Here is a 15,747-nt window from a genome sequence, read left to right as displayed (position 1 = left end):
TGCCTGTAATAAGGTTGAGCAAGTTTGGTTATGATTGGACAATTGTTAAATGAATGAATTTAAGAGGGGCCAGTTCATATTTGGCAAAAGTGACAAATTCTAGGGCTATAGCTCTCGAGTATGATGAGACATCAATGGCTGGCCAACAAACTACCGGTAGCCACAAATAGTATGCCATACACATTGTGATGAAGATTAATAAGGATTAGACAAAACTGCTTATTTGTCTAATAAATGACAATACAAGGACCATAATTTTAGAATATCTTTAAAACAACAAATTGCAAGTAAGGAATTTTAAAGCATTGCAAAACATTTTATTTACAGCAACTTTTCTGTGGAATTCCCCGACAATGGTATGAATGTAAAGCAGGGTGCGAGTACTCACATGTGAATGTCTCCTGCCATGGCAAGTATTCTGTTGATGGTTCGAACGACATCAGGGTCAACGGCAGCCTCCTTCATCTTTGTGAGCTCTGCATGGATGTAGAGCCAGAACTCCCCTGACACATGCTCCATCTCCCGCCGTGCTACCTCATGCTCCAGACTCGGACCTGCACGGGAAAACCCAGGAGACTCATGTCAATTTTAAATAAATATGCCAGTAAAGTAAATGCTTGTATAAAAATATTTCTATATGAAAACCATGATTAACTGTTAAAGCATAAAAAATCACATTTAAAGCATTGAAAGGTTCATGACACCATTGTGTTTGCAAAGTGAATGAATCTAATATATCCAATATTACATTGAGTCTGCCACACATTTACCTTTTGGATGACACCATAACACCTGACCAATCATGAAGAATGAACTGTGTTCTCATTATTCTTTGTTTCCCCATCAATGTGGTTATTGCTTTGCAATATGAGCACAAAAAGCACCAACCTAATTGTCTCTCCCGCATATCTTGTTTCAATTAGTTTCTAGGTAAATTATCTAATTTTATATCCTGCATAATTTTAATGAAATCCTGTAATTTCTGAGAACATTTCTAGTCTTGTGGGACTTGTGTGAATATCTTTAAGGGGGTGATCATTTTATCTTTTAGGGGACTTGATTGAAAGATTTAATTAAGAACGTAATGCATACAATGTATTTGCTTCTTTCCAAATAGGGAACATGTGAAACCACTGCCAGTGTAGAAACAATACATAGTCAAACATGACACTGTTTAAAACATAATTCTTGAAGTAATATATTCGAGAAAGGTTATTTTTTTGTTTGTGCTGGTAGGCAAAATAATATATACTTATATATACAAGGAGATAGGGTCTTTACTTTCGCCCCAAAACAGGCAAAACAAGAACTGTCACTCGAATGAGACAAATGCTCTGAAAGACCTATTTGGTAGGCCTGTGTATCGTCACTCATCTCACGATATGATACGTATCACGATACAGAGTACGCGATTCATGATATATCACAATACGCTTATATATATAAAAATATTTTATTATTTTGTAAATTGTTGTAAATATTTTAATTCGGCCAGACACAATTTACAAATAACTAATTTATTGTCTGACTTTGCAAAACCAAAGTTCTCCCAAGCTTTTTTGCCGGCGCATTTCTATAGGGTTTCTCTTTACAAACGCCATTCTTGACTTTGCAGATGACTGAAAACTGTCAAAACAGCGAAAGCCACTTCAGCCACATTTTAGCATACAGCTAGGACGCAGATTTCAGTTTCTTCTTTATATCTTTTGTAAATCAAATTTAAAAAAGAATCGCATACAGCTAGCTCGCAGATGCCAGTTTTTTTTTATATCTTTTGTAAATCAAATTTAAAAAAGAAAATTAAATAGCAATTTTTTTAATAATTTTATTTTCATTTTTCATTTTAATTTGAAAAATAAACATGATGTAGATAAGTAAGACAACTAGTTGTAACGTATTTTGCTAGCTCTACCTGCTGTTTGCGTAAATGCGGCTGAAGCGGCTTTCGCAGTTTCGACAGTTAAAAATGGAAGTTAACAAATTGACCAGATCGTGCAAAGATGTTTGGAAAGTCTTTAGGCATACAAATCTTAAGTCGAGGTAACGAATCTAACTTTACGCGATACACACGATTTTTTACAATGCGATACGATACAGTATCGTCGGGTACCGAATCGCGATTTCACAATGCACAGATGAATCGTTACAGCCCTACTATTTGGACGGTATCTGTTAGTATTTGGGTTTATATGGACTGATAGCCCTTAGTATATATATATATATATATATATATATATATATATATATATATATATATATATATATATATATATATATATATATATATGACATACATGTACATGAGAACTCCATGAAGATTGGAAATATTTATTGATAACTTTGTTCAAGAGCAAAGTATGAACATGAAGATGATAAGTCACTGCAAGATGAACCGGAGGTCAACTAGGGTCTGTTGTATTATTGAATGAGACTTTAATATCAAATGGGCATTATTGAACATGATTGTATGTGAACATTTTATATAATGTTAGATATTTTTTTCACTGGATATTATTTCCCCGGATTTGACAGGAATAGAAACTAGGTGCCAAATGGTGACATGTTGAGCCATTTGAAAGAGCCTTTGACACAGACATAATGCTTCTGTGCAAATGCAACACAGAAAACATGGAGTTGAACAATACGTGTACTGGCGAAAGTATGCATGAGAAGGATGAAATTCTTTGTCAAGTTTTTTGGAAATCGTATAATGCATGGTAAAAATACAGCCCAGACAAGGATCATGACAGCCTTTGACCTTTAACCTTGACCTTTAAGGTACAGCCCTGGCTCCAATTTCTCAAAACCTCTTAAGCTTAACAGGCTTAAGTAGCTTATTTCAGTTAGCCAAAATACACACTTAAATTTGATTTTGATAAAAAAGAAATGGATACCGTGATTATCAAAAAGACAATAATTATTGCTATTTCAAGAGGTATATATTACGCTGTTGTAGAAAACTAAAATAGTGAGCTAAGCTTAATCGTGTTATAAGAGAAAAATTGGAGCTGGGGTCTTGTGCAGACAGCTATCTCATCATGGTGAACCTTTATGGCAGGTTTTATGAAAATCCTATAATGCATGGTCATCGGGTTAGTCATACAGCTCGGACAAAACCCAGTCTGGACAGATGGACGCACACAAATACACAGACCTGCCATTTTGACAACATGTCTCGCTTGCTGCAAATAGACTCAACAGAAATGGTATCATCATATTGAAATTTTGGAATCCATTATCAATAGGGTTCATCCCCTAGAAGTCTACCATGTATGAGGTTCCTAAGCCCAAGTGTTCATTAGTTACCATACTCTTTGACCCACTGAGCTCAAACTGGTTAGGGTTCATCTGCTGGTCATGACAACCTGTATAATAAGATTGAGGTCTCTGGGCCCAAGCATTTTTCAGTTATTGATCACAAGCAAATATTCAGCTCAATGTCACCACGACCTCAACCTCTGACCCACTGTCCTCAAAATCAATTTGGTTCCTCTGCTGGTCATGGCCAATCTGGCCACCAAGAACCTGGGCCTAAAGGTAAGCATCTGAAACTGTTGGTATAAAGGACAGACAGCAGACAGACAGACAGTCTGTTGCGTATGCAGTCCTTCGGGATAAAAATTGCCTTTAGATTATACTATATACATACATGCTGTATTTCTATTATGTTTCCAGGGGATTTTGCTCAGAAAACCAGGGGATTTTTTTGCCTTCAACTAGGGGGATATTCATAGAATGTCATTTATAACTTTGACATGAGCATTTGATTTGTGTCTTGTACATTTTAAAGCATTTTATTTAAACAAGCATTTCTTCTTAACTAAAGAGCATTGTTTTAAGCATATTATATTGTTTGAAAATAAATTGTACAAAAAAATCTAGCCTTCACTTTTCCCAATCACACACACAAAATTTGATAGACAATCAAAAACTACATATAGGAAGCTCCAGTCCTGGGGCAAGGTATGGATAAAAATTGAGATGATTTTTTTTTGCCCTATCATATGTATGGCATGTATGCTATATTGTCTCTCTATACATTTCCAAGTGTATTTCTATTCTACATCATACTGTATATGTCTGTGTGTAGGACACACATTTTTTCCCATCTAAAATTCTGAAGAAAAATATGCCTGTGTCTTATCTATGGTATAAGGCTTCGGACAATTTTTTCGAAAATCAGTAAAAAAAATCGGGATATGGATAGTTAAAAAAATGTAAGTTATATCACACATTTTTTTTCAATATTGTCTGATTAAAATTTATTTAAAATAATTTTGTATTAAAATAATAAATAAACATGCATACTGTGAAGTACAGTAGCATCATTGTGCACTGTCAATCATGTTCTCAAATTGTAAAGGTGTGAAAACTCCTGTCTTTTTACGTATTTTTTTGGCTGCATTCTATCTATGGGTGCATCCTATACAAGGACATCTATGGTATGTATCCAGACCAAGCTTAGAATGGATAATAGCTACTTCTTACCTGCCCCAACAGCCCCTGTCTGTGCGAAAGAGTGTTGCAGCTGACTTCCCATACTATCCAATTTTTCCCGCAGTTGGGATGCATCCTGTCCCTTCTCACTGCCCAACGGCTCAAACTTTAGGTCCCTGCAATCAAGATAATTTTCATTCCCAATGCAGAAATTATTTCCCAAAAATGAAAAAAATACTAGTTTTTATTTATTTTATCATTTTTTAACACCCAAACCATTTTTGCATGGCATAATTGGTGCAGTCCTTAAGAAACAATCTTCATGACGTTCTTTTATCTTTTCTATTTTAAAAGCATTCTTTTTTTTCTTATTAGAATTTGAATTCCAAATTTTATTCAAAATGACAAAATTTTCCCATACAGAAAGGAACCAGGTCCTTTCCGAAAATGACTGAAAAAAGTCTCAATTTGAGCTATAGCAGACATGATGAATATCCCCAGATGTAGGACTGCTTTAATAGTAATAGACCAAACACTACAGGGACAAACCCACTGAGGTCTAAACATGTTTAGGGGCTTGAAGTAAAGGCCAAAATGACACTGAATGAGAGACACAAATATACCAACACCACAATAAGTTAACACACAGACAAACAAACACCACCAACAGTCCACACACACCACAAACAGTTAACACACAGACAAGCCAACACCACAATATTAGTTAACACACAAACAGACCAACACCCCACATAGTTAACACACAAAAATATCAACACCACAAACAGTAAACACATAAGCATACCAACACCACAAACAGTCTACAAACAAACATACCAGCACAATAAACAGTCCACAAACAAACACAGAAACACGAAAAAACAAAAACAGTCCACACACAAACATATCAACACCACAAACAGTAAACACATAAGCATACCAACACCACAAACAGTCCACACAAAAACATAACACCACCACAAACAGTCCACACACAAACATACCAACACCACAAACAAACATACCAACACCACAAACAGTCCACACACAAACATACCAACACTATAAACAGTCCACACACAAACATACCAACACCACAAACAGTCCACACACAAACATACCAACACCACAAACAGTCCACACACAAACATACCAACACCACAAACAGTCCACACACAAACATACCAACACCACAAACAGTCCACACACAAACATACCAACACCACAAACAGTCCACACACAAACATACCAACACCACAAACAGTCCACACACAAACATACCAACACCACAAACAGTCCACACACAAACATACCAACACCACAAACAGTCCACACACAAACATACCAACACCACAAACAGTCCACACACAAACATACCAACACCACAAACAGTCCACACACAAACATACCAACACCACAAACAGTCCACACACAAACATACCAACACCACAAACAGTCCACACACAAACATACCAACACCACAAACAGTCCACACACAAACATACCAACACCACAAACAGTCCACACACAAACATACCAACACCACAAACAGTCCACACACAAACATACCAACACCACAAACAGTCTACACACAAACATACCAACACCACCAACAGTAAACAAACAAACATACCAACACCAAAAACAGTCCACACACAAACATACCAACACCACAAACAGTCCACACACAAACATACCAACACCACCAACAGTAAACAAACAAACATACCAACACCAACTAGAGCTGTCACAGTAGTGACGAATACCCCCAAATGCCGCCTGGACACAGGAATGGCAAACCATTCCTTTGAAAAGAGGCCATAACTCCAAGGTTACTGCAAACTGCATCTTCTTTTATCATGCATGTACTGTTTTATTTAAATATCTTGAATAATTTAGAAGTTACACTGCTGACAAGAAAAACTAGCCTTTCATGAGTTATCGTCCGGAAACTGTTTTTCTATTTTTAGTAACAGTGACCTTGACCTTGGCCCCAGCAGCCCCGATATCAAACTTGACCTGTATCTTCTGATGTTACACCTGTGTACCAAAAATTGTTCAAATCTGTCTAGCCTTTCATGAGTTATCGTCCGGAAACCGTTTTTCTATTTTTAGTAACCGTGACCTTGACCTTGGCCCCACCAGCCCCAATATCAAACTTGACCTGTATCTTCTAATGTTACACCTGTGTACCAAAAATTGTTCAAATCTGTAAGCCTTTCATGATTTATCATCCGGAAACCGTTTTTCTATTTTTAGTAACAGTGACCTTGACTTTGGCCCCACCAGCCACAATATCGAACTTGAGCTGTATCTTCTGATGTTACACCTGTGTACCAAAAATTGTTCAAATCTGTCAGGCCTTTCATGAGTTATCGTCCGGAAACCGTTTTTCTATTTTTAGTAACAGTGACCTTGACCTTGGCCCCACCAGCCCCAATATCGAACTTGACCTATATCTTCTGATGTTACACCTGTGTACCAAACTGTATCTTCTGATGTTACACCTGTGTACCAAAAATTGTTCAAATCTGTCTAGCCTTTCATGAGTTATTGTCCGGAAACTGTTTTTCTATTTTTAGTAACAATGACCTTGACCTTGGCCCCACCAGCCCCAATATCGAACTTGACCTGTATCTTCTGATGTTACACCTGTGTACCAAAAATTGTTCAAATCTGTCTAGCCTTTCATGAGTTATCGTCCGGAAACCGTTTTTCTATTTTTAGTAACAACTAGACAAAGCTGTATAATTTTTGCCTATTTTAACTTATTCAGGGGCCATAATTGGAGACATGATCATGTGATTCCAACCACAATCACAGGGGCAAATGTTCTCACAATGGCTAAAAGTTTGAAAAAGGTTCATTCAAAAATGACGAAGGAGTAGGACGAACAAAACTAACTTTACCCAATTTAACTCATTAAGGGGCCACAACTCCACTCAGGATCATGTGACTCCCACCAAATTCATGGAGGCAAAGGTTTACATCATGGCCATTAATATTTGAAAGTTTGAAAAAGATTTGCTCAATAGCTTCAAAGAAGAATCCTGGACAAAGCTAATTTTGCCCAATTTAACTCATTAAGGGGCCACAACTCCACTCAGGATCATGCGACTCTGACCAAATCCACGGAGGCACAGGTTTACATCATGGTCATTAATATTTGAAAGTTTGAAAAAGATTTGTTCAATAACGACAAAGATGAATCCCGGACAAAAAAAAAACGGACGGACAGACGGACGGACAACCCGATTCCAGTATACCCCCCCAAACTTTGTTTTGGGGGGTATAAAAACAGTCCACACACAAACATACCAACACCACAAACAGTCCACACACAAACATACCAACACCACAAACAGTCCACACACAAACATACCAACACCACAAACAGTCCACACACAAACATACCAACACCACAAACAGTCCACACACAAACATACCAACACCACAAACAGTCCACAAACAAACATACCAACACCACAAACAGTCCACACACAAACATACCAACACCACAAACAGTCTACACACAAACATACCAACACCACCAACAGTAAACAAACAAACATACCAACACCAAAAACAGTCCACACACAAACATACCAACACCACAAACAGTCCACACACAAACATACCAACACCACCAACAGTAAACAAACAAACATACCAACACCAAAAACAGTCCACACACAAACATACCAACACCACCAACAGTAAACAAACAAACATACCAACACCAAAAACAGTCCACACACAAACATAACAACACCACAAACACACACAAACATACCAACACCACCAACAGTCCACACTTAAACATACCAACACCACCAACAGTAAACACACAAAAATACCAACACCACAAACAGTCCATACACAAACAGTTCACATACAAACAGTATACACACAAACACCACAAATAGTCCACACACAAACAGTTCACACACAAACAGTTCACACACAAACAGTTCACACACAAACAGTCCACACACACAAACAGATCACACACAAACAGTTCACACCCAATTAGTCCACACACAAACACCACAAATAGTCCACACACAAACAGTTTACACACAAACACCACAAAAAGTCCACACACAAACAGTATACACACAAACACCACAAATAGTCCACACACAAACAGTATACACACAAACACCACAAATAGTCCACACACAAACAGTCCACACACACATACACCACAAACAGTCCACACACAAACAGTTCACACACACAAACAGTCCACACACACACACACACACACACCACAAACAGTCCATACACAAATGGTCAACTCACACAGGTTTTTAATGTCATGTTTGAAATTAACATTGAGCATGTCCTTTATAAACTGACCAACATTCACAGTTTCAAGAATGTAGACCTGTGCAATACATTTGGAGCTAGATGTCAAAAAAGATTTTAACTCAATCAAATGAAATGTCACACAAATTGCAGGTGCATAACTTCCCTTGCTCACAAACATTCCTATAAAGTTTCATGAGTGAAGGTGCAAAAGGTTTGGAATTTTCGGAGACCATACAATACTTGGAGCTACATGCAACATAAGATTTTTGAGACCATTATTTTCTAGTCAACAGACTATTAAAAACTAAGTGAATATCAAACATTTTGCAGCTAGATACTCAATTTCCCATACTTATGAATTACAGTCAACAGCCAAAGCTATTGTCAAACCAAGTAAATATCAAACAATTCACAGGTGCAAAATTTCCCATACTGACCAATAAAGTTTTAGGTTCAATAGTTTGGAGCTAACATATAATATATACATGCAATTTTTTCTCAGTGACATGAAGGGACAGTATGAATGTAACTCATTCTATCTGCAGAATAATTAACTAATAGTAGAGAGTTGGGCTACAATAGGCTGCTATCAATGTCATCAATTACTGATGGTGAAAATTGGAGCAAAAGTCTTGGCAAATGTTTCTAAATAGCAGACATGAAGAATGCAGGGAGGATTCCCAAGTATATATTTGACCCAAACCAGACTATCTGAACATGGATAATGTATCTGCTAACACTTGCTTTCCAAATGAGACATTTAATGTTCAACTCTTTTTTCTGTGATATCTCATTAGACCGCTGAAGTTCTTACCACTTATGATCATTTGCATGAGAGAGAATATTTAAGGTGGTTCCTATCATGTAAGAATCAGTTGAAGTCTTTAATGACAAGTGCTACTAATGAGGATCGAATATTGAGCATCTTTAAATTAAGTTTTTCACTGATAGCACTCATCAATATATATATATATACGAGGGGTGTCCCAGAAGTTTGCGGAATAACGTCATTATTCGCAAACGCAAATAGGTATTATCTTGACATTTATTGAGAATGTATTTTAAACTAATTGGTGTTTAGCGCTGGTATTTTTAATTTTCTTTTTCTTCTTAATCTTGACATACTTGGTATCCATAGCAACTGACCTACCCTTACCCGGAGCAAGCATAGATATTGGTAAAACTTCGTTATTTAATATCCTTTAAAGGTGAGTTAATATTCCGCCAAATGAAGTGATGTTAACAGCATGTCTGGACGTCATTTCCTGAAAACTTCAACGCCATTGCTGTTTCCATTTCAGTTCTGTTGTAACTTGAGTAACATCACTGTTTCAAAAGCAACGTTGGCATGACGTCAACAGATGACGTCGAGTTACGGAGTGTTGTGAAAATGTCCGTAGGCCTTCAGATGTTGCCAGCAGAAACCCTAATATTGATAAGAAGGTCGACAACGCTTCAACCGTTCAGCAAAACGTCCCTTTAAAAGTGGCATGAGCGATTCTGCAATGGTAGTTTGTCTATAAAAAACGACACCAGGGCCGGCCGGCCAGTGCAAGTGAATTCGAACAATGATCGGGTTATAGACCATATCTTCAGTCGACATCTGACCTTATGCAAACGACACAAAGGATTGTTTTGACCCTTGACAAAGAGTGTAACGTCGAGACAGTGCAGAAATTGATCAGCAGAAACCTGAAATGTGTGAACGCGCACGAAGATTACATCGAAAAAGTTAACAAAGAACTCGTATTGTGACGTCAGCTGATGTTCACGATGTCGTTTGTGCTCCGGGTGTTGCGTGATGGGTGGTTTCCGAACATCTGATAGTGGATTTATGTATATTGTAAGCTTTTGATATTTACACAATAATGTTTCGAAATATTTAATATTGTCATGCTGATTTTTTTGTTCAAAATAACCAGTATTGCAAAAGTTATTATACAATTCCGCGAACTTCTGGGACACCCCTCGTATATATTGATGAGTGCCATTAGTGAAAAACTTAATTTAAAGATGTTCAATATTCCTCATATGAGCTTTATGAAGGAGTTAACAAAATTGGTATTTTTTGCAAGGAAATATATTATTTTGAGACCTAACATTTTTATTCTTTACCTCTCCTTGAAGAACAATGGGTCAATTTGTTTAGCTGTGTGTTTTTTTACACTGATGAAAATCAAATAGACCATGGCCTGTCAACTCAATAGAACAGATAATGAACCATCTGCTTCTATTCAATTATATATATCAAAATATGGTAATAGATCAGAAAACAAAACAATACTCCATATGAACATATGGCCAATTGTATCCAATAATCAATAGTGTGCTTAACATTGTGAAAAAGTAATAATACAAAAGCTGACGGTGTTCTTTTTATCAAAGGCATCCCTTTCCCTCATAAAGAGCTAAAAAATGAAAAGAAACCATGAAATAGGCTTTAATTTTACTCAATTTGATCTTAAAAGTTTCAACTACAGGCAAATCTTCTCAATGCAATTCATCTTCATTTTAAAATGTTGTTACATTTTTCTCCAAGAGACAATTATTTCTGCAAAAAGGCAGAAAACTTCTATGAAATCAAAAGAAAAAAATGATCAAATTTTCTTTGGGAATTAATTATAATCCCAACTGTAAAGTACTTGCATAAACAGGAGAACCATGAGCTGGTTTCAATTTTGCATTATGCCAAAAGGTTATTAATGGTTTTGTGCAATTAAGCCACCTACGCCCATTTTCAATTAGCTTTGTCAATACCTGGGGCCATATTGCAAAAACATCTTTGGTTAAGTTAAATTTGTACCTTTTCCTTAAGTTCAACAATTTTCTGAACTGTTTTATTCAACTAGTAGAAAAGTTGTGCTTAATGTATTTTTAACTATTTTTAAGATTTAGTTTTTAAAGACATATGACCATTCAAAATTGTACACAGAAGTTAAATATTTTAAAATCAAACATTTGGCATAACCAAATAATTATTGAAGCTGCAGTTATGCACCTTTCTATGCATGTAAGTATCGCCCCTGGCAACATGTGTACCAAGTTTAATTTAAATCTTGAATGTTTTTTCAGCTAATGACAATAGCCTGACTTTTTTTTTTTTAATTGTACCCGTACTAGCTAGAAATGTCCTGTGTAAGCCGCAATCATACATGGAGAAATCTTAACGGTTCTGGCATAATGAACTAGGATACAGTAAATAAATATATAAACCGGCATTCTACACCACACCCAGTAACTATACTATTGTCTTAAGATATAGCTTTTGTTCATTGCTCTGACATGTTCCATTTTATTTATAAAATCCAAATTATAACTATAAGAGTATCAGAACACTATACAATTAATTTGAACATTACTGAATACTTAAAGATTCTAAGTATCACATTACTTTGGATTATAAGTTCCCAAAATACCCAACTATTAACTATTACAATTTCATCAAGAAGTATTGTTTTCTTAACTGCATCTTTATTTATGAAGTTTCTCACAAAATGGTTTTTTCCTACAGCTTCATTGTTTGCATGAAAATGCACACTTCATCATAGCAAGTTTGGAATCTCCTTAGATTAATGGGTCAAAAGTTAACCCAAACAGGGAAACACTCCAAACAAAGAGGTTCACTTTCACAAATGACTTTATTGTACTTTAAGCCATGGTTTTCAGCCTGGGGGTCAGAAATACACATGAGACTTCAGACAAACCCTATTGAAATCAAATGCACAATGATCAGCTCATATTTTCCTGGTATAGGCTGGTAATACAATTATTCTTGTATTCTAGAAAATGTTACAGCTCTGGTATGCTGAAATATCACTGATTTCTGCAGTATCCTCCGAAAATTGTGTCCTCAATTTCAAATTAGAAGAACAGAGGCCATTCATCATTCCTGACTGGATGAGAGACGGGGAATGGCTTACAGGGGAGCTGTGTTGTCATGGCAGCCAGGAACAACATGACCCACGTGAATAATACATGATAACGACCTTATTGACAATGCCAGTTCTTGTTTTGTGACAGAAAAAAAGGAGAAAGTCTGTTTCTACTCTGTGCAAAATGTGATTACTCACATAACACAACAAATGTAACTTATCCCAGATAACCATAACAAAGACATCGATAAATAAGAGTAATTACTTGAATACTGATCATAAGCCACAGAATGATAAAGGCTGGAACATAGTTTTTGAATAAATTTGTCAAACTGATTTGTAAACCAATAATTTAAATAGGGATGAGTCTAATATGTATCCTGATCATCATCTTAACCATTTGTAGTATGAAATTTGTAGAAGACCTTACTTCAAAAAATAGTTTTGAACACCCTACCGGAGTTGCTTGGCCAGGGAGTGCAGTTCAAGGTTCTGGTTGCGCAGTTTCTCGAGCTCATCAAGGGCTCTCTGAAGCTGTCTCTCTGTGCGCAGGTTTGTGTCGGAGGCGTTTGGGAACACAGAGTTGCTCATGTACATAATGACGAGCAGCCATGCGACCAGCAGGCCCGTCACCAGCTGCCAGTACTTCATTTCAGCTCGCGCCTGGTATCACTACCGCATTGCTGTAAATATATGTGTATCAAATTAAGGTCATTGGTTGTACCTCTTTTAACGTTTTTTTAATCTTAGATAAGAAAAAAAACAAATATCAATCATAATGCTCAATGAAGAATATTTTTCATGCAACTGAACATGCTTACAAAAGTATGGAATTGTCTCAATTTGTCTTAAAATCACAATAGAACAAATAATTTGCCTTGAATGTGATTAATTTTTTCTACTTCCTCAAAATAGAGCATTGTGTACTTGTAAAGAATCCCCTCCTTTCCTGGAAACAAGATCGCTAAACTTCAAGCACATTTTTGAAAATGATTTCTTTCAATACAAACCACAAGACTAGTGTGGTTTAGTATTTCCTTAGGTTTAGTGTCATTGCTTTAGGATATTCTGCCTTGATCACAATAAGGAGTCAGGAAGGTGAAGTTGCTTCACAAGCCTTCACCACAATGGGGAGACAGAGTGTCACGTAGGTCCAGCTTTCACACACATTTTGTTCTTCCATTGTCACTAGCCTACTTCCAGACAAACCACCTCAAAGTCGCTTATCCATCTCAAGACAAGCTTTTTGCAACACACATTGAGATCCGCAAACAAGAGCTACTTTTCATGCTATTTTTTTTTTAATTTCAGCTAAGAATCCTAAAAAACATTGTTTTGTTTAACTCGATCAACAACAATGTACAAAACTGATTTAAGAAAACACGAAATCATTTTTTTCTCAATATATTAAAATTATGAAACAGAATGATCTTATAGCCATAAAAAACCTTTGGTGCATCAAACACCACTTTAATAACAACATCCCGAAAACTTCCCCTGTTTAAATGAAAACTTTTAAAGTTACCTGGGTTTATGGTCTATTAACTACAATTTTAATGTAATTACTGTGGATAGACCATTTTCTATACAATACCGGTATATAATTATATACTATACAGAATTTATGTAACATCTACATACATTACTTCTGTAAAGATCCAAGGAATTTTCTTTAATCTTGTTTTCCCCAATACAATGAATAATACTTGCACGGTTTAAAAGACAACTCCAATACCACTGCTTTAGTCTCACAGTCCATCCAGTCAGATAACGTTGCCACAAAAGAATGTAGTGAATTGTACCAATGGAAAATGCCCTTGTAAAAATGATTCCAACTACAGTTTGATCCAATAACACTTGCTGTAATGCCCTATGCCAATCTTTGTCAAGGCTTACATTATTTGGAAAAAGTAAAGCCAATTCCATGAATATATCATACCATTCTATTCTTCAGTGTCTGTGTAGATTAATTCTGGCACCACTTGTCATTTTGTCTGACAGTTTTTGAATTTCTCAGGAATGAACAACAAAATGGCCGCAGAGGAATACCAAATGGAGGAAATTCTTTGGACAACCCATTTACAATATAACAACGCAACCAATAACAGGGGTGTCAACTGATCCATGTCTGAGAAAATGGGGAGGGACAATTGATCCATGTCTTAGAACATGGGGGAAAAATTGATTCATGTCTATAAACATGGGGGGGGGGGGGGGGGGGGGGGGGCAATTGATCAATGTCTGAAACATGGGGGACAATTCTTAGAACTAGGAGGGACAATCAATTGATTCATGTCTGAGAAGATGGGGGGCCAATTGATACAAGTTTGAGAAGATGGGGGGACAATAGATCCACGTCTGAGAACATGGGGGGACAATTGATTAATGTCTGAGAACATGGGGGGACAATAGATCCACGTCTGAGAAGACGGGGGGACAGTTGATTCATGTCTGAGAACATGGGGGAACAATTGATCAATGTCTGAAAACATGGGGGTACAATTGATTCATGTCTGAGAACATGGGGGGACAATTGATCCATGTCTGAGAACATGGGGGAACAATTGATCCTCATCTGAAAACATGGGGGAACAATTGATCAATGTCTGAGAACATGGGGGTACAATTGATCCACAACTGAGAACATGGGGGAACAATTGATCCTCATCTGAAAACATGGGGGAACAATTGATCAATGTCTGAGAACATGGGGGTACAATTGATCCACGTCTGAGAACATGGGGGAACAATTGATCCACATCTGAGAACATGGGGGAACAATTGATCCACATCTGAGAACATGGGGGGACAATTGATCCATGTCTGAAAACATTGGGGTACAATTGATCCACGTCTGAGAACAAGGGGGAACAATTGATCCATGTCTGAAAACATGGGGGACAATTGATTCATGTCTGAAAACATGGGGGAACAATTGATCAATGTCTGAGAACATGGGGGACCAATTATTGAGCCATCATGGACGATGTTTGAAATACTTGGTGGAACAATTATTGATCCATGTCTGGGAACATGTTTACTGAACAAACATCATATCTTTATATATATATAAAATTTCAAGTAATTTAGCTTTCATCAACACTGTAATTTATAGAATAGCCAT

General features: G+C 36.7%; 1 protein-coding gene across 1 annotated transcript in view; it reads right to left on the bottom strand.

Moving 5' to 3' along the window:
• Positions 1 to 15,747, bottom strand: part of LOC128207880 (alpha-(1,6)-fucosyltransferase-like) — a 47,010-nt gene that overhangs the window by 13,406 nt on the left and 17,857 nt on the right. The window contains exons 2-4 of the mRNA XM_052911060.1: positions 13,081 to 13,306; positions 4,489 to 4,613; positions 389 to 554 (exon numbers count right to left, since the gene is read on the bottom strand). Of these exons, the coding sequence (XP_052767020.1) occupies positions 389 to 554; positions 4,489 to 4,613; positions 13,081 to 13,274 (485 nt within the window). The 5' untranslated portion in view covers positions 13,275 to 13,306. The remainder of the gene's footprint in view (positions 1 to 388; positions 555 to 4,488; positions 4,614 to 13,080; positions 13,307 to 15,747) is intronic.

This window comes from Mya arenaria, chromosome 11, assembly GCF_026914265.1.
Source record: "Mya arenaria isolate MELC-2E11 chromosome 11, ASM2691426v1".
In the NCBI taxonomy this organism is placed as follows: Eukaryota; Metazoa; Mollusca; class Bivalvia; order Myida; family Myidae; genus Mya; species Mya arenaria.
Note: the sequence above shows the minus strand (reverse complement) of the source record. Positions and strands in the feature narration are given on the sequence as shown.